Source organism: Nannobrachium achirus (assembly GCF_963921795.1).
Source record: "Nannobrachium achirus genome assembly, chromosome: 7".
NCBI lineage: Eukaryota > Metazoa > Chordata > Actinopteri > Myctophiformes > Myctophidae > Nannobrachium > Nannobrachium achirus.
In genome coordinates, this window is record NC_137816.1 from 16,675,223 (window position 1) to 16,696,740 (window position 21,518).

Consider the following 21,518-nt stretch of genomic DNA (forward strand, 5'->3'; position numbering starts at 1 on the left):
TTTCATATTACAGTAGTACAGTGTTGGATCTATGCGGTAACCAAGATACAGCCCTTTTGGACGATGGGACGGTCGTCATGCATGACAATTCAGTGGCGTCAGTTCAGAACAAGCTAAGGTATGGCAACATGACTGGTGTCTGGTGAAGACACCAGTCATGTTGCCATACCTTAGCAACAGGCACGATGAAAAGTACATTTTTATTATTTCCCCCTGTCAAGGTATGGCAGCTGCATACCCCTGCCATACCCAATTGACGCCCCTGCATGACATCACACGCTTATGTGACCAAATTCAAGCATGCTGATTGGCCGGTTCCCCCCAGAAACAAGGGTCTCAAAGACGAGTTCAGTGACTTTTACCGTCCGGACACACAGCAATCAGAGGGAGAGAGAGATATATTGAGAGAATGAGCTAGAATTAGTTATAAAATCATTAGATGTAGTATTATTTAGAGAGATAGAGATAGAGAGAGAGATCGGAAGGTAGAGGTTTTACCTCCGCTGATCAGAGAGCAAGTCATGGCCGCACATGGAGACCAAGCAGGCAGCCGAACCATGCCCCGTGGCCGTGGACACCACCAAGCCCGCAGCCTGCTGCTGCCCAGCGCCGCCACCGACCATAATCAAAACCCGAAGCACCAGTTGGACTTTCGTTTGTTGCTGCGCGGCTGCGTTTGGGACTTGACTGAGGCGACGCGTGAGGATGAACGGTGATGCCGTTGAACGCTGATGCCGGCGATTTGAAGAGAATTCTGTGTTTTTGCTGCTGTGTCGGGGGAGCCAAGGAACGTCACCAGCCATCCACAGTGGACGGAGGAGCTACGGCGGTGATCCGGACCGGAGGCAGGCTGTTTGGAGCAGTGTATCATCTTACGGCGCCCACCGGCTGCACCGATAGGTATGGCCCCGGAGAGCGGAGTTGCAGCGGGCGCTAATACACCCAAATGAGGCCGTGCGTGGACTTAGCCAAGGAGGACGACCCGGTCGCTGCGGTGTGCTGCGATCAGCGAACCGGGTAAGCATTATAAAGCTATGCTTTTTACGTTTCAATATGTTCTATACGTCTGTCTGTCTTTCAATGTTATATGAGATCAGTGCTGTGTTCTGGGGACTCACCGGGGACTACCCTCCACACCTCGCCCGACTTGGGACACCCTCGCAGGCACGGCGCCGCCAGGCGCCGGCCTCTATACCTCCGTGATGGAGGAACAATAAAATATGAACGGCGTCTGCCCTCGTGAACCTTTTAAAGTAGCGTATTTGATAGGGATTATGTACTATAGCGTCTGCCCTGGCCAAACGAATAGTAGCTGATCGTATGCCCTCAAAAAAAGTCTAGAACACACCACTGTATGATATGCATAAAGTGTGTTCCTGTGGAAATGAGCCATGAATCTGTAGGTCTACTCTAATGCAAGCTTGTAATACATTCTTCAATCAATCAATAACCGATGTCAATAAGCCTGACCTGCTATTGTTTTTTTTCCACGTAGGGTGCATTTGGTAATATACAATTCAATTCAAAGGAGCGTTATTGGCATGAGAAAACATACGTTTACATTGCCAAAGCAAGTATCACACATACAATAAAACTAGACCAGGTCAACCTGGTTGTGCCAGACCCCCTGTCTGTCATCATCATTTATGACATCATGCCTTTTGTAGGCATGTCATCATCATGTCATCATCATATATACCCTTTATATAGAAAACCAGGACAGACAGACCGACATTTGCTTATGTAGGCCTACCCATTTCATGGGTCTGGCAAAAAACAGTTGAAAATATACAGTTGGAGGGGGTACAGCATTGTTCAAACAGAGCTATGTCGCATTGTCATTGCCAGACCCATGAAATGGGTAGGCCTACATAAGCAAATGTCGGTCTGTCCGGTTTTTCTCCATAGATGGTCATGATGATGACATGATGATGACATGAGGGAGGGATAGACCGACAGACAAAGCCTTCATGTCATCACAATGTCACAAATGATGATGACATGAGGGAGGGACAGACAGCCTATAAAGGGACAGACAGCCTATAAATGTATCATTACATTTATAGGCCCAGAGGGTTGGCAGAACCGGGGTCTGGCACAACCAGGTTGACCTGGTCTAGTTTTATATATATACAGGGTACAAATAGCAGCATTATTTTCCTCATAGTACATAAAGGTATCAGCTCTGTTTCATACTGTATGTGCAGTAGGTCTAGATGTCAATCCATGGTTTGTAGTAGGTGTATGAAGTTCCTCCAACTTCTTCCAGTAAGAATACATTTCTTTATAGTTTAGTTTTTTATTGTGTGTGTATACCTAGATAGATAGTTTAGTAATACAATCAGTGTGTGTGTGTGTGTGTGTGTGTGTGTGTGTGTGTGTGTGTGTGTGTGTGTGTGTGTGTGACATAATAATCTATCAAATCGATCTCAAATCTGTATCAAATTTGTATCAAAGCAGAGCCTATAGAATTCAGTGGCCACGTATATATACATATATACATTTGAAATTATTTAGACTAGTGAAAACAGCCGATCTACAAGCACACAACGCCTCGCTTGTAGATCTGCTGTTTTCACTACTTTTGTGCGACAGCCTTTGCTAAAGAACATACAAATTATACAGAAGCACGTTCATTTAGTATTTTGTATTTATTTCTATCATATACAGGGCCCGTGGAGTCTGACTGGATGGAGGAAGGATGGGAGCCCGATCTGCAACCAGACCAATGACAACGCAGAGGACAGTATGATGGCGGAGATAGCGAGAGCGGAGGAGTCAGGCATAGGTCATACACACTGTAGGTTCGCTGCCTGGACCAATGTCACTCTAGGGGAGCTGAAGAACTTTCTGGGACTTCTCTTCCTCACAGCTATCGTTCACAAGCCGGAGATTGCCATGCAGTGGTCAAAAAAACATTGCCATGCCGTACTTTCCCAGAACAATGGCAAGGAACAGGTACCAGGCCATTTTGAGGCACCTGAGGTACACACACACGCACACACACACACACACACACACACACACACACACACACACACACACACACACACACACACACACACACACACACACACACACACACACACACACACACACACACACACACACACACACACACACACACACACACGGTGAACAGTACCATCTTTGACCTTGATTTGTGGTGCCTTTGACTCCTGAATGTTGGCTTGTTGAATGCCTTTTTTTGACTTTTATATTATTTTATTTATTCTTTACTTGCTGCACATTTATTTTATTTTACTTTTATCCAGTTATATTTTATTTTTGTGAAGTCATATTTGTGATTTTTTTTTTGGAAATATTTGTAAATATTGTTGAACATAAATATGTTCATGCTGGATGTGTGAGGTACTCACCAGGGTTAGGGTTCGATGTTGCCATAAAATAAAAGGTTGACATCGCTTTTCTGACTTTTTGTCTTCCTGACCTTCTAGACCAGGTAAAAACACAGTGAATTCACAGTGCATAGTTCTATCAAAATGTAAGGCAATTTCTACCTTCTGAGTCATTTCATACTTTTTCACTTTGCCCCCTTGAAACTAGACGATGGTACAATATTTTTTTAACTTTTTTTGCACATAATGAAAGTAGGCATGTCATTCTTTCTGTCAAGGGTACTTGTGTTCCGTTACCATTTACCAATTTGTTGCTATGGCTTCCTAAAGTTTTTTTTCTTTGAACTCAAATATCTCAGAATCTAGATTTCTGAGGTTATTGACTGGTTTGCGCAGTGCGCACTCTCGAGCACCTATCTCCAAAACCGCTCACCGAAATCACTCCAAAATTTTTTTGGTAAAAAAAAAAAATCCTCTTTTACCAAACCTCCCATTTTTGTTCCGATGTGAATATCGGATCATTTCCAATTTATTCCCTGGAATTGGGGCAGAAATGAATGGGACCTAATGGTGGCACTGGTAAGGGACGGGGGGCAGGGGGGGCTGGCACTTAAAGTGTTAAGAGGGGACAATCGGCTCAATTCTTACCCTTTTCTGTATCGTATCAACCGACTGTCAATAGTCTTAAGAAAAAGAAACAACAACTAATTTTAAACCAGGCTTTTTGAACACCCCCCCCCCCCTTACCTTAGCCCCACCCCCTTGTTTCCCTGATCTTGTACATAGTGTTTTTATAACTGCAATATTATTGAATGTTTCTTTTCTTGCTATTTGTTATGTCCATGAATTAAATACAGAGGGCTTTCAACGTAAAAAAGACCGTAAAATGTCTTATTTGAGATGTTCCTTTTAGGCAGGGTGTTTAACTGTACTTGTACTGTACTACATTGCAATCAATCAATCATTCACAGCAAGCAGCAGCAGCCACAGCACAGCACAAGGCAGTCTTTGCATCATTACGGCCATGAATCATGATAACTATGATTTGTGTGATTTTTGTGAAATACAATGTATTTGACAAAAATAAATGCATACATTATGATTTACCTTTCCCCCTTTGACTACAGAAATAATGCTCATAGAAATATGATTGCTAGGATCAATTGCACGTACAAAAAAAGCCATGCATCTATTGCCAGATTGAATTTCAAGGGCTTTCAGACTTTCAGACCATTTTTCATCTGACAGAACATCATTATGTGGTTGTTCATTAATAGCCCTCAAAAGTGAATAAAACATCAATACTTGGCATCAGTTCATCAATACAGCATGATGGGGTAAAGTATCTTAATCTTATGGTGGATCAATCTTTACACCCAACCCTGTCTGCTAATGAACACAAGACGCTTTGTGTTCACACACAAAGAAAAATAATGCTTAGTATTGTAAATACTAGAAACGCCTTGTTGAACCCGCTAAATAAATGTAGTCCAAGACTGGGATGGCTGCATTATCCGCCTGGCTGAGCGGTAATGGTAAAATGGTAAATGGTACATTTATATGTAATAAAGAGCTTTAAGATGTGCATCCATTCACATGGAGGAAACCATGCAAGGCACCAACCTGCTCATCAAGAGCAGTTATGGGAGAATCATAAGAATCTTGCTGGTTTGAATTGCCGGACATAGTTGCAATGTCTGGGAAAGGACTTCAGGTCGTTGTGTTCAGTGTCATTGAGAATGTCATTGATCAAGACATTACAATGTCCACATTGTAAATGCAAAACCACACATTATGATTGGCTGAGAGACATCCAAAGCATCCCAATTCACCACAATACACCAACACAACTGGCTAATTTGTCATGAACAAATAACAACACTGCAGATATCTTAGTTACCTTAGTTACAACAAGATTGAACCAACACTTAAGTTACAGTATGTGTTACAATAACTGAATCAACACAGACTATTGTCTCAGTCAGGCCCCTTCTTCTTCTTTAGTTTTTTGTCTTGTGCTAACCTACACTAGTCAGTAAAAAATGTAAAAATGTGGAGGTCACTTTTTATCTCTATAATGATTACTATTGGGGGCATATATAGCTTTCAGTAATTTCCTTGAGACCTTCAAAATTATCTGTACAATCGCCTCATCTAAAAGAAATATGACATTGGCTGTAAATGTAAGTGTCAGTATGAGCTAGAATTAGCCCATAATCTTGGACTGTTTGCAGCCTGTTTTTCATAGCTGTTCTCAAATTGCTACTCTGGGTACAATTATCTCATGTGTTCTTCTCCCTCCACACTTCTTCCTGTGTATCTCTCTCTCTCTGACGAGACTTTATTAAACCAAGCTTTCACAGGAGCTTTTGTGAGGTCATTAAAAAGTGTGTATCTATGTGTGTGCTCCTGTATTTGTGTATATTATTGTCTGTTATTGTGCATTCCTGTGTGTGTGCGCGCGCACGTGTGTGTGTGTGTGTGTGTGTGTATGTGTGAGTGTGTGTGTGTGTGTGTGTGTGTACTATGCCTGTTTGTGTGTGCTCACTTTAAAATTCATCTCTTGTTCTGCCAGTTCTCTCTGTCCCTGATTTGCATATTATTTTACCCACATGGCACTGGGTCACTAGGTGCAGGCATGTGCACAAACACACAAAAACGCTGTATTACGCGCACATTAACATTTGGGAATGTCCATCTTTCAGTGAACTGTCAATGAAATAAGAAAATAAGAAATAAGCCCACCCACACACACTTGGGAAAGTCGCCTCTTTCATTCTATGTACTGTCAATCAAATAGACAGTCCATGGCTCCAACTGTTCACACTCACGCACGCATTCACATTATGCATAAACGTGTGTGCACACGCACGCCGGCACGCAGGCAGGCACGCACGCACAGGGGCGTCACACCAAATTGTGGGCCCTGGGTACAAGGATTCACTGCGGGCCCCCATGAATGTTAACTATTGAAAAATAGCAGATATACAAGCTCACAGCGTGGCACCGAGTGCAGCGCTGCGAGCTTGTAGATCTGCTATTTTTGAAAAATCTTGAAAATGTGTGCAAGAAACCTATGTCAAGGACCCCCAAGATGATATGTATTTGGCCACGGACCTCGATCTCAAAATATTTAGTTCCAGGGACCCCCAGAAGCAAAATTTGAGCTAGAAATGTTCGCTTAAAAAATACATATATTCAAAGATTTTCACACATTTTCACAACTTTTCAAAAATAGCCGATCTACAAGCTCGCAGCGCGGCACTCGGTGCCGCGCTGTGAGCTTGTAGATCTGCTATTTTTCAATAGATAAAGTTATTAGGGCCCCTCCACCTTGGGCCCTAGTAACTCAGTCCCACTTTCCTACCCCTTGTGACGCCCCTGCGCACGCACGCACACACAGATTTTGAGCTCTGGACCAGTGAGTGCAGCTGACTTTATCAAGACTGTCATCTGTCTCCATCTCCATCTTTCCAACGACAATCTCAAAATACATAAATATAGAAAGTACTGTACTGTATATAACTGCTAGACAAACCTATTCATTAGTTAAGTTAACAAACATTGATCACAAACAAAACAACACACTGCTCACCAGTGACCTGCAGAGGGCTGGGTTTCACTGATAGCAGCCAGTACCAAGGCTGTACCATGGTTGGACCATGGCTGTACTATGGCTGTATGGCTAAACCATGGCTATATCATACCATGGCTGTACTATGGCTGTATGGCTATACCATGGCTATACCATACCATGGCTGTACGTATGGCTGTACAATGGCTATACATGGCTGTATCATGGCTCGCTGTGGCTGTACCAGGTTTCGATCTGGGTTCGTATTCTCAATCGCATGTGTTTAGAACAGAATCGGTATTGATCTACTACTACAATTACCTGATACTATATTTTGGTTTATAGAGTTAAGTGAATATGTTAAAGACGGGGTGAAATCAAAAACATGTTTTTCACACGAGCATATCTGTAGTGATAATATGGCCATAACTAGATGCCAAAAAAAAATAGAAAATAAACAATTTTTGTATATATTTATATCAAAGGTCCCTAAATAGGCCATTCTTAATTACTTCCTGTGAACAGAAATTAAAAAAGTGATGACATAGATAGAGTTTTTGAATATAAATGAACCTTTGATTACTATCACCTGTTTGTTTCCCATTGCTGGCTCCCATTACTCCCATTACTCAGATTTTAAATCCCATCGCCTGAAGGGCTGGTCCCCTCGGATAGGTTCAGAAACACACAGGCTTCCTTTTCAAACTGAAACTTCAAAATAAAAAACCCAAAATAGTCATTTCATTGGGTCTTTAGTCTTCTTCAAGTCACTTACCTAAAATGGTCTGATTGCTAATCAGTGTGTGTGTGTGTGTGTGTGTGTGTGTGTGTGTGTGTGTGTGTGTGTGTGTGTGTGTGTGTGTGTGTGTGTGTGTGTGTGTGTGTGTGTGTGTGTGTGTGTGTGTGTGTGTGCGTGCGTGCGTGTGTGTGTGTCTCCTGCATTCAGGTGGAGCCATTCTTCATCCTATAGTCTCTGTGAGGGTGTTTGTTAACATCAGCCCATGTAATGTGAGGTCTCTTACCTTTACACGAGGGCAGAGCCTTATCCCATGCCGGCTTCCCGTCATGCCCCAGGACACAAGTGATGGTGGCCCCGCCCACAGTCGTGTAACCATGGTGACAGTGATAGGTGACCTGGGAGCCCAGTTTGTAGTCGTAACCCGTGCGGCTGCCGTTCATGATGTTCCCAGGGTCGAAACAGGCCTCCCTTGGCTTTTCTGCGGGAAGATAAAAAGGCGGTGTCACTGGACATCGTCTGCACCTTGAATAATGGAGGCGCTTAGTTTACAGTCATATCCTGTCCTACTGCAGATACGCCCACGGTCCAACATGTCTCTCTGTGGGCCTTTCTACAAGGAAGAGAGACAACGATCAGGTGTGCTGCCGAATAACCCCCACGGATCCATTTTAATGCTTCCAGAGTTAACTCCATATACTCATGGTATGACTCTTTTCCACTACAACAGTGCTTTTCAACCTTTTTCATATCAAGGTCCATTATTTATTTGGCATTTGAGCCACGGACCACCATTTGATGAGATTTTTAGCCTCTCAGACCCAAAAGTTTGAATATTTTGTTATCGTTGGATAGGACTTTGTCCGCAAATCTGTGCTGTATTGAGGTGGAACCAAAGGAGAGATAACAGGCAAACGTTGACCAAAATAACACATTTTCTACATTCTCTAATTGTGTAGACTTAAATTAAATGAAGTAATGCAGATATTCAACAATAATTTAACTCTTGAGAGAGTAAAATGAAACCAATCCACTTGCCATACGCCATAGCTCTGTTTCAGATATCGCAACACATTGTTGATCTTGTAGATCTGCTGCTGTATGTTCGCCCCCAGAATAGGGACACTGGGGTCCATGTGGTTAAATGAATATGATTTTGCGTATAACCAGTCAGGCCCGCTGCGCATAATATTATAAGCTGAAAAGCAATACTAAGCCAGCTTAGACAGGGCCTGGATGCAGACAGTGCTGGAAAGGAAATTACATTTGTACTTAAGTCTTTCTTTTTAAACTTCAGTTACAAGTTACTTTGTAGATTTAGATTAAATATACTGTATAGCCAATGAAGCCCTATTTTATAATTCGGCTATTCCAAAATAGAGGGTATGCGCGTGACATCATCATCATACCCACGGGAACACCTACTGAGTGGCAAAAAAAAGCGACTTTCTTGCCTTGACAGCACATACTGTACATCCAAACAGAAAAGTCCTATCTGATTGCATTACATGATGTTTAACGACATTAAACCCACTTTGACACTAACTTTGCCACTTGATTTGCCACTCAATTTGTCATTCACTTTATACATGCGCATACCCTCCAAAGCCGAGCATTGTAGTGAGCTTGTAGTTCAGCTATTTTTGAAAGGGGTAGACACTTTTACTTTTACTTTGTTAGTTAGTATATTCTGATGCTAATACTTTTGTACTTTTACTCAAGAGTACTTCTTCCACCAATTCCCTCTTATTATTGCTGTAATCTCTGATCTGTTCTGGGAGCAGGACTGCTAAACTGGGAGTTTAGCCTTTCTTATTAGTGATCTAATCTGTGTTCTTGTCTGGTGGTAGTGGTAGTAGGCCTGTCAAAATTATTACATAATCGCCTCATCGTCTATTTGAGGCTCCACACGCTCTCTGGTAGATCAGTTATTTTAGCTGTTTTTGAAACATTAAAGATATGGCCTCTTTTAGCCATAGTACATTATTTGTCTACATTTTTACAGTCTATGGGTTGGTTCCCTTGACACATCACTGTGTGATATCACAGGTGACATCACCTATGTAAAAGTCCATATATGGGTATTCCCCAGAATCCCTTTTATGCCCATACATGAAGATCCCTGATGTCATCGATATATATCAGTGGCCAGATGGCCAAGACATGGCCCATATCTGTGTGGCTGGTTCAGATAGGGATCTCCATGTATGGGTATAAAATATATTGTATGTTGTGATGTCATGGGAACCACTATAACAGAATCCCTTTTATGCCCATATATGGAGATCCCATCACTGTCACTCTGTGCCACATCACTGTGACTCAGACTTATCAGAATGGTATCAGAATGGTATAAACATTGTTGACTATCATGCAGGGGTCTCCATATATGGGTAACTGGTCCGATATACATCACTGGCCAGATGGCCAAGAATTGGTGCGACCTCGCCTTTTCGCCCTGAGGCATCTTACTAGTTATTTGTACTGGTCAAAGTTATTTGCCATCATATCTGCCTTGTGCAATTTAGGTTACTTTTTTCCCCTTTTTTCTTTATTATATAAAAAATGATTTTTGATTGTATAAATCCCAATTATTTGTAGGACTATGTCAATCATCAAATGACAAAATGTCAGCCCTAGGTAGTAGGACTGGTAGTTGAGTAATTGTTTCCATTAATTAATCAAAAGTGTTTCAATGTGAATGCTTTTATCTTGTCAATGCCAATTCTGGACTTGAGCTAACAAAGGACTTCCCTGCTCCACTTCACTTCTCCATCAGAGCAATTACCTGGACAGCTGAATTTATGCTCATTCTAAAACGCAGTGTGAAGGAAAATGAGAGCGAAGCTCCAACATTAGTTAAATAGTATAAATTTATGGAGGCAACAGAGTAGGAAATGGGGACTAATTAAACATTTTAATGACACCATTGGGGAAACGAATGGCAAAATTGGACCGAATGAGCACATACCAGAGCCCAGCCTCTGAATGAGCACATACCAGAGCCCAGCCTCTGCTTTGCTTTCTGTCCAGTTGATGGGCATTTTGATACGAGCAGTAAAATGCTAAATGTCTGCTCTGCACATCTCTGGCTGTGGGATAATAGAGATTGAAAGCAGATTGAGGAAATGTCGTTGTTGCAAATGCGGTCGGTCAGTCAGTCAGTCAGTCAGTTAGTCAGTCAGTCAGTCAGCCAGTCAGTCAGTCCTTCAGTCAGTCAGTCAGTCAGTCAGTCAGTCAGTCAGTCAGTCAGTCAGTCAGTCCTTCAGTCAGTCAGTCAGTCAGTCAGTCAGTCAGTCAGTCAGTTAGTCAGTCAGTCAGTCAGTCAGTCAGTCAGTCAGTCAGTCCTTCAGTCAGTCAGTCAGTCAGTCAGTCAGTCAGTTAGTCAGTCAGTCAGCCAGTCAGTCCTTCAGTCAGTCAGTCAGTCAGTCAGTCAGTCAGTCAGTCAGTCAGTCAGTCAGTCAGTCAGTCCTTCAGTCAGTCAGTCAGTCAGTCAGTCCTTCAGTCAGTCAGTCAGTCAGTCAGTCAGTCAGTCAGTCAGCCAGCCGACATTGACTATTATAAGCATAGAATTATAAACTAAAGGGTGGACTGCAATTAATTTCAATGCAAGTGCTGAGGTCTTGAGCACGGAGCAGACACACAAGGGTATGCAGTAGCATTAGCATTAGGATACGTACGCGCGGTAGCGTTTTAACTGCTATCCCAGATTTGACCACCAGGCGATGGCCACTTCAACGTTCCACCGTGGTTCTGGGAGCTTGATTAAAAGCACCCACCAGGGTCTGGCAAAACAAATTCTGTAGTTTGGAAATCACCCTTTCTTTTACTGTACCATAGGCGTATTCGTAGGTCCCCAGGTACGGGGGTCCGATTTGGACCGGCCCAGCCCACAACGGCCCACTTCGGTCTCATTCGCGGCCGACGCAGTCGGCCGCCGAAAAATCGGATCGGGTCGGTTGGATCGGCCGAAAATTCAGTTCGGTTTGGGTTTCTGTGTGCATTTCCAGGTCGGTTCTGGTGTGTAATAATGAGTTAGCACACAGCGCAGCATGTACATACGTGCACACTACACACAGACAGTTACACACACACACACACACACACACACACACACACACACACACACACACACACACACACACACACACACACACACACACACACACACACACACACACACACACACACACACACACACACACACACACACACACACACACACACACACACACACACACACACACACTACCAGGACAGTGTTAAACTTAATATCACCAACAGTGTGTGTTGGTCAGCCTCACACACCACAGACACATGACACATGTTCAAAACCAGACGGAAATAACTGACCACTGCATAACTCACATCAAGTTCAAATTCACACGCAAAGACCATGCAGCCAAAACTAAAGCACTATCATTGTAACACAATGCACACACCAACACAGTGCTGGCACTGTGCGTAAAGACGCACAGTGGAGAGCTGCTTAGACATGCCCAAGTGGTGCCCAACAAATTGACCAAAGGCACAATGCAATTAGAATAGAATAATAAACTACTTGTTTATATATCCTACCTTATTGAATGAGCATCCGTCGCAGTGCGCGGTGCACAAAACGTGATAAGCGGCCATCGTATGGAATGATATAATCCGAAACGGGTGGCAGCAGTGCGCTATTCTCCGCGACGATGCAGTCCTTATTCAACAAACACACAAGAGTCTCTTTTTCCATTGCCATAAAGCTCCGTGTTCATCATCATCATCATCACCTATTCCTTCTTGGGCCGCGGCCGTTCCAACGTTGTTTCGGGCGGCCGAGCTTCTAGTAATAATAATGCATAATAATGTCTGATAGCTCCACTTCCCCGACAATAGGTGATTTGGCTGTGGGTAGACCATCCGATGTAGACAGCACTACTGGCCGGTAGCGACGCCTCCTCGTCCTCGCTGACAAAATAATTATTTTCAGTACAGTAGGCTGCTGCTGGGCTGCATCTGCCTCCAGATATTTTCGTTTTTTATCTCTTACTTTCTCCGCAATTTGCACGCACGGTTGAGCCATAGAGTTATAATATTAAGGGTTGAGCACTGGACACTGGTCCTCTATCCCGCCACCATTTTTTGAACGGGTTACGTTGACACGGAGCAAACCACTTGAGCAGGGGGAATGGAGTCTCTACCTAACCTCCCTCTACCAGTCACAATCACTCCACCACCCCCCCCTTAATAACAATGTATAATGGACCGGGCCGGCCCAGTGTGAAGACTGGTCACTGGTGACTGCGTGTCGGCCAGACCGGCTGTGCGCACATATCGTCCGCGTGGTCCTAGTGCCGGCCCTATTTGAGGCTTTTTTCCTCTCCTTTTTGGATTTCAGCGTCGCGGCAGCCCAACTGGTGGTCCGCGGCCCACGGGGGACAAAACGTACGTGTCCCCGGCCGTTCCTACGCCGCTGTTTAACAAAATATATATTTGATAGATACTATAAAGATTAGGGCTGGGAATATAACGATTAGGGCTGATTAATGTTGGTTAATTAATTACAGAAAAGTAATGCAATTAAAATAATAGTTTTTGCACCATAGAACCTTTCTCAGGCATACCGATCATACCGGTGCACCAATCAACATTCAACGAACCCCAGTGCACGCAATGGGAGATGCCACCCATTACACAGATTATTTGCTCGGCCCAATGGATGGGACATGTTGATTTAAAAAAACTCACACGTACTGTATACCAAATTGTGTTTTAATTGAAATAAAAATTGCTTCTCATCTCAAATAGTTATGTGTGAACAAACAGCAACAGCATGAGACAGTACCTCACATGATAAAGGTAAAAAAAAGGTAAAAGTTGACTTTGATATTCCCTTGGGGGAATCTGTCCTCTGCATTTGACCCTTCCTAACTGCTTAGGAGCAGTAAGCAGCCACAGAGCAGCGCTCAGGGACCAGCCACATTTGTGACGCCAGTACCTTGGTCAAGGGCACTGGCAGAACTACTGTCTGTACCTAGTGTAACATACTAACATGCATGTGTTTTGTTGTGGGAGGAAACTGGAGTACCTGGAGGACACCCAACACAGACACAGGGAGAACATGCTACCTCCACACAGAAAGGCCACCCCTGGCTGGCAGGGAACAAACCTGTGACGTTTCTCTTGTGAAACAACTGTACCACATAGAATAAGTCCTGACATCACTCCCACTACCTCTGGGTCACGGTGTCATTTTTGTATTGGAATTCCCATAGGCAAATCTTAGACGAATGATTGAATTAATAGTTTTGAATGAATATTTTTTATTTCTGACTTAATGCACAGTTAAAAAGTAAAAACATTTAAAATAAAACAATTAGAAGCCATAGCTTATAATGCCTACCCTTTTTGTCTTATAATCTACTTACATTAGAAACAATAACATCGATACAAAAGACTAACAATACAAAAGACAGACAAAGTCCAATCTCTCAAATCTCGTCCAACTTTGGACGAGATGGTGTTATATCCTGTAAGAACTGTGTTCCAAAAATAAACAAACAGCCCGGCCATTTTGTCAGCTATAAAGGCCTGTCCATAGTCTCTCCAAAACCAAACCTTTTCGTGGGAAAGGTCTGGTTTGACCACAAAATGACGTCACTCGCGTCTTCTGAAAAGCATTACACCGAATTAGAGTCGTTTATGATATGGAGTTACATTCTACCACTTTTTGTGGTCACATGTTCAGATACTGGATTCTGATTGGCTTAAAACAGTGGTAAATCAGTCAACAACCTTGAGTTGGCTCATGGACCCCGCCCACTGTTGTGTTGCAGTTGTAGCATTTCCAAGATCCTGCAAGTTACAACTGTGTTTTCTTTCATTTATATGGTAGAAGTGGTAGAAAAGCAATTTAGCATTCGAGGGTTGTGGGTTGTTGGCTGATTTACCACTGTTTCCGGGTTGTGACACAAGGCGAAAATCAGCCAACAACCCACTCCCTCTCATGGTAAATGGCTTACTTTTATAATGTCTGTGTTTGGGAAAAAAAACACACACCTATTCTATGGATACTTTTTCAGCTGGGCTGGTTTGTTTATTTTTATATGATGCAACTGGAGATTCCCCAATGGGAATTCCAATAGAGGGTATGCGCGTGACATCATCATCATACCAGGAAGTTATGCGGGAATGCTTACTGACTGGCAAAAAACTACCTTCTGGACTTGACAGCCCATACACCAAACAGAAAGTCCATTAAACGACGTTAAACTCACCTGGCCACTCACTTTGCCACTCGATGTGACACTCAATTTGCCATTCACTTTATGCATGCGCATACCCTCTATACAAAAAATAACGCAGTGCCCTATAGTGTCCTATAGCGGCAGTGATATCAAACTTTGTGCCCTATAGATGCCCAAATCATGATATTAGCTTTTATCACACAAACACACCTATAGTTATGATGACACATCAATATAAGCTTCCCTGGGCTTCACTATAACAGAATGGAAGAGAAAAGGCTGTGCGAACGCAGCTAAATTAAAAAGTATGGTGCGAACACAGCTAAATTACCCGACAGAAAAGGTTCCTAAAAGATGGCTTCTTTGGTCAGTAATACAATATGTGTTGAAAGAAAAGAGAGAACCCCATAGAAAATTTAAAAAGCAGTGGTGAACAGGGAATAATATGACTGATATAAAAAAGAAAAAGAGAGAGTAGGGGTTATTTATTCATATTTGTATGTAATTCAAGCATTCCAGCTTTTAATTAAGCCATGCTTATCCCGCTGAGGACGCAGCTATTTTGCAGCAAAGCAAAGAAAACCTAAAGGACGATTCAGAGATTGGTTTCAAATCAGGGAACAAAATAGATAAAAGTTAATTAGGCATTAGATAGTTTTAAACAAAGTTTAAGTGTTTTTCAAAGGAACAAAAAAGGAAGGGGCAATTTATAAGCCTTCATAACACTGCTGGATAGTTGGCTCATTAAGGAGAGAAAAAGAAGGAAGGAAGACAAGAGCAGTGAAAAGAGGTAAGCAGAGTGGAAGGAGTCAACTACAGTAGGAAAGTGTCTTCAATCATGACTTGGCATTCTGCCAGCTTGTTTGGTTTTCCGCTATCATCCAATCAGCGCGAGATAGAGGTCGACAGCAAGAAAACGAAAGGCGGACAGAGAGAGGGTGACAGAGGTGGATTACACTGTAGAAAGACAGGGCGAAAAACAGGGAGATTATTGAGGTTGTATTTTAATTAGAGAAGGCGATAATAGAGTGGAAGACAAAAGGTGGAAAACCTACAGTAAAGGCAGAGAGAGTGAGAAAGGAGAGAGAGTGATTGCAGAGAGGCTGATAATGTTTTTTAATTAGAGAGAGATGGAGGGTGGGGGAAAAGGGGGGAACGGAGAGTGATTATAAACCTTGACAGAACAGATCTCTCGCCAGCCTAACAACTAATGATGAGTTCCAGATTGATTATAGCTTCCAAATCACCTCCACTGTCAAACCAAGGTCTGTAAGAGACCTACCGGCTCTAATAGGAGGAAATACAACTCATGGGCTAAAGTGCAGCCACCAATCCAACAAGACCACCTTGCCAAAAATAATTCCAACGATTCCTTGTGAATAATCGACAGTCAACAAAAGAACAAAACAAAGTCAACGTTAATTAAGAGCAACAACAACGATGATAAACAATACACCCTGAGGCTGCAGTGCAGTTTGGGTGTCTGGACGCTGAAGGTGTGTCCTGACGTGGTGTCGTCATGAGAGTTGTGCACAGAACAAGGGAGAATGACTGATATAGAGACAGAGACCCAAGAGCAGTGGTCTACAAACAATTTAATGTCCAAGACCCCCATTGTCCGTCAAAATAAAGAGCCATAGAGAGACATTTTTTGCAAGTTCCAAACAGTCCTAGAGCTGCCAATATTCCTCAGAAATGAAATTTGAATATTGGTCTTAGAAATTGTCTCAAATATCGAAAATATCTGAATATTATTATTAATATTAATATTAAGTATTTACTTTCCTTTTTTAATATATTTTTGTTTATTTTTTACAGGAACAATACAACAAATATTATAAAGTTATAAAAACATACAATATTTATATATACACATATTATATATTATTACATCTAAGCAGCATGCAATGTGTACTCATTGAGCATTAGAAGATGCATGTCAACTGTATCACACAGAATTGTGACCATGTGTACTAGGCAACAGTTCCTCCTGGGGTAACATTATTCCATAGGTCACCTGTTTCAATGTAATGCTACATTCGCTAAAGTCTGCATGTTTACATGTTGAGATGGATTTAAATTTTTTTAGCCTGGAAATGCCGTGGAGACAACGATATGATGGTGAGTTCCTTCCTTCATTGCAAGGGAAAGATGGCAAATTAGCAGAAAGATATCTTTTCTGCAATAGTTTACTCACAGACTCAGAGGGTGAAGCTCTCATCCTAACAGCGTCACAATCACAGTGTGTGTGATGAGAGAGCAGGGTGAGAGAGAGTTATATAATTCCAGTACAAGGGTGGATAACTGAGAGCTATACTTCAAGAGTAGAACGACGTGTGGCCGAGAGTTATATTTCTTTGTACAACGGTGCATGGACGGATTTTTTTTTTATTATTATTTTTGCTTTTTTTTATATATAATTCGAATATTATTTTTTATAAATGAATATGCATTTTTTCACCATATTCGACAAATATCCGATATTCGAATATTAATTTGGCAGCCTTAGTGTGTCCGTCAGTCTGTTACCAGCTAATCTCCGCCACTGTTGGCCCGGTCGCTGCGAAACTGTGCATACCCACTCCATGGATGGACAGGCAGGTTGCAAATGCACTGGCTTGCTTGCATGAACTGAGACTGAAGTGATGGTTGGGCTTATAGGTGCAGGCTGGGGAAGCAGGCTGGGAAAAAGGCTGAAGGCTAGCAGGCCAAACACTAACAGACATGGCATCTATTCAATTGAATTGAATTGAATAGGGAAGCCCACAATTCCTGGTAGGCTAGGTCTGGAATACGCCCTTTTCAGAGCTTCAGTCTATTGCTCAGTGCTGCTGGGGGGCTGGACACAATACTCTTCAAATAATTTGTCCACTGTGTCCATGGTTTATCAGGAGAGTTGGAACAGTGCAAGCAGAATGACTGATTTCCAGTCCTTTACTTGGAGTTCATAACAGGAGGCAAACAACTTGAGAATATATCCAGGAACACTGTAGATGGGCTGATACACCGGAACATTCAATGACGATCTGACAACCACTGAAGGGACAGACAGGATATACAGTGTATATAGGGGACTAATCACGGGGCAACGCTCAGCTGGAGTGGGCAGACTTACTTGTAGCAGGTGAAGTGGGTAACAAGTGGGTGACATGATGAGGGGGGAGGGGGGAGGGGGCAGGTAAAATACAGGGCACAGCTGACAAGGCTAGCAAAAGACAGGGGAGTAAAAACAAACTCAAGAACACAGTAAAAGAGTCAAATGCAAAATACTCAATATGGTTCCAGACATAAAACTGCTCCATAAATCTAACTGAAATCAGTCCCAAAGTGTGTCAATTTATTTATTCCAAAGCAAGCCCAGGAACACGTGGTGTGATTGGCCAGAGGTGAGAGAGAGACCAAGGCAGCCGTACAGACAGTGGGACGTCCCACATACTGTCCTTCATTCCACATGTCTGTGGACAGAAGCAACATAAAACACGGAACTCACACTTTTTTAGGAGGTTGACATCCAAGACCTTCAAAGTACATTTAACAGGAAAAGTTCAAACCAAATTTAAAGTCTTAATTACCTCTGTAGTCGATGGCGAAGCCAGACATGCCCAGCGAGGCATCAGATCTGAATGCCAGGAAGAGGCTGCTACCGCCGCTCTCTATTCTCTCAGGAGCCTGGTTGCCTTGAAGACTTGCGAGTAACGGCCCATTAGAGTCCTCTCCCTCGTAGATGTGAAGGAAGTCATAACTTGGCTCCATGTTGAAACTAGGGGGACACAAATGTAATTACAGTATGTAATTTGGCTTTACATACATTTATACATTCAAGGTAGCCTCCAGCCCCTGAAACGCTAGTCACACCCATTTAAGCAATTATAATGGAACGAAACGAAATGGTAATGAAGGCCCAGTGTAAAGGTTACTGCGGCCTATATATTAAAGGACCACATCCACAGCCTACATGTCATTGTCTATTCACGGCTTTTGGCCACATAAATCGTTCATTAATGCAGAGCATTTTTCCATTAATGGCTTTATTATTGCTATACATCTACCAAGAAGTGGTTTGGGGTTATGTTTTCATCCTATTCCCTGTGTCTGTGTGTCTGTCGGTGTGTCTGTAAGTGTAGCGCCCGGGATGCGAACCTGGGAAAACCTCTGCTACATAGGCTTCTTTTAGCTAAATTAATTAAAAACAAATGGCTGTACTTTGTGGGAAAGAGATCATTAACTTTTGGCTTGACAAGGTCAAATGGGCGTAAATGGCATATCATGATAATTGCAGTGTCGGCAGGGGTATGTACTGAGTGACATCATTCTAGTTACTGTATTAGACTTTTTATTTGTGTCCATTTTCTCCAAAGTCAATAGAAATGACCAAAGTCACTGAGTAAAGTGCCATTCACATTGAGCACTATAAACTATAAACTATAAAGATAACTATATTGTTCACCATTGTAGTTTTTTATATAGTCAGTGTGAACTCTTTCATACACTTGTCTTAGAACAATGTTTAGAGTTATAGTGCTCAGTGCGAATGGCTCTCAACTGAGCGTTGCGTTGCAGCAACGTGTTGTGAGCTTGCATTCGCAATTTTCGACAAATGTTCACCTACTTTCACCTAATGTTTGCCTATTATGACATGCCCGGAATATGCTAGGGATGGTAGGGTTCTTGTGGTTAAACATGCAAGACCACTCGTACCTTTAGAGAACAATTTATTCATTAATTATTTGCCATAACCTTCACCCAACAACTGAACTTTAAATTCAACCAATTTAAACTAACACGATTCCTTCTCCAAAACTTTTCAGTCCTTACTTTTAGCAAATGCCCCTCATTTCTGAATGCTAGTGATGACATTTCATGAGGTTGAACACATATACCTTCAGTATGTCAAGTGTTTGTTTTGACTGTGTGTTAGCACTGCATCCCACCTGTCAAACACAGGCAAGGCATACAGTAGGCAAGGCGCGACACAGACGCGCGCACACACACACACACACACACACACACACACACACACACACACACACACACACACACACACACACACACACACACACACACACACACACACACACACACACACACACACACACACACACACACACACACACACACACACACACACACAGGCACAAATGCACATGCACTGACAACTTTATTTCTGTTTGCTCTGAGAAAGTCTATATGTTAGCTCAGTCTCCCACCTGTCTGTTTAAACCATTCTGCTCTGCTCTGCTCCGTGTTTGGCTTTCAGTTATAGTCTAGCACTCCAGGGTCGTCTGTTGCGCGCGCTTGTGTGCGTGTGTGTGTGTGCATGCGCACGTGTGTGTGTGTGTGTGTGTGTGTGTGTGTGTGTGTGTGTGTGCGTGTGTGGGTGTGTTTGCGTGCGTGTGTGCGTGAATACATTTGTATTCCTGCCACTACAAAGAACAAAGGCAGGGAATAGGGGAATGGTTGGGTGCTGCAGTCATGGTTTGCAGAGGCCTGGCTGGCTTAGTGTCTGTTATAGGGGAAACAATGCTAGATAGAGTATATCCTTGACAAGCAAGTCAAGCAAGCTGCGAAAGTTTAATTTTTTCACTGAAATTGTACCAAAAAATGTTCTACTATGTAAATTGTACATTTACCATTTATTTATTGTACATCAGAAACAATGCAAGTCGGGAACAAGGCAAGTTGTGAATGCATGTCCCACCCGTTGTACCTGTCTGTTTGTCTGTGTCCCTTAATTTTATGTATATGTCTAATGTATATATCAGATCAGTGGCTCTGGACTTCTGGGTCTCCATATATGCCTATATACTGTATGGGCATATCTCGAGTCGTCAGTGATGCACATGCTGAGTTTGAAGTCGGTCAGAAAGACGGACAGAGATTTTGCGCATCTATAGTAGGATACATGATACATAACCTTTATCCAAAGTACATTACATTCATCGATTTAACACACATTCATACGCCGGCTGTGGAGGAAACCATGCAAGGCACTTCGACACTAACCAAGGGGAACCCGGGGACCGGGAACCTTCCGATTCCCAAGCAGCCGCTCTACCACCCGAGTCACTGCCGCCCAATATCAATATCATATAACAGTGAAATAACCCAACTTTACACATGGCATTAACGCCTGTTCTGAGAAAATATGCACGTATTGCTGGAAATTGGGTCTGGTGGTTGCAGACGCCCCAGGCTGCGGATCGAGGGTTTCCATGGAATACGGCAGCAGATTCCTATTATTGCTCCCATGGACTGTGATTGTGGACCACTGGCTATGGATCAAAGGTTTACATAGAACACGTCTGTGGACTGTTATTATATTTCATTATATTATAGCTGCTATTGTTGTTATTGTTGTCCTTATATTTGTTTGTTGCTGTTGCTTGCCTTGCATCTCTCTCTCTCTGTCTCTTTCCCCCCGAAACACGGCCATGGTAAGTGGCCGCCTAGAGCATGGATCTAACCAAGGTTTCTTTACTTTAAAGATGTGTTTTTCCTTGCAACATAAATTAGGTTGCGACATGAGAACAAGACCATACATGTGGTTATTAAGCCTGGGATTATGGACTGGTATGCAACATAGACACCTCTACTTAAAACCAGGGAATACCAAGGAATAA

General features: G+C 42.6%; 1 protein-coding gene across 1 annotated transcript in view; it reads right to left on the reverse strand.

The window, feature by feature from the left end:
* Positions 1-21,518, reverse strand: part of LOC308288605 (CUB and sushi domain-containing protein 1) — an 803,860-nt gene that overhangs the window by 200,784 nt on the left and 581,558 nt on the right. The window contains 2 exon segments of the mRNA XM_080730076.1: positions 7,956-8,150; positions 18,471-18,658. Coding sequence (XP_080586202.1) covers positions 7,956-8,150; positions 18,471-18,658 — 383 coding nt within the window.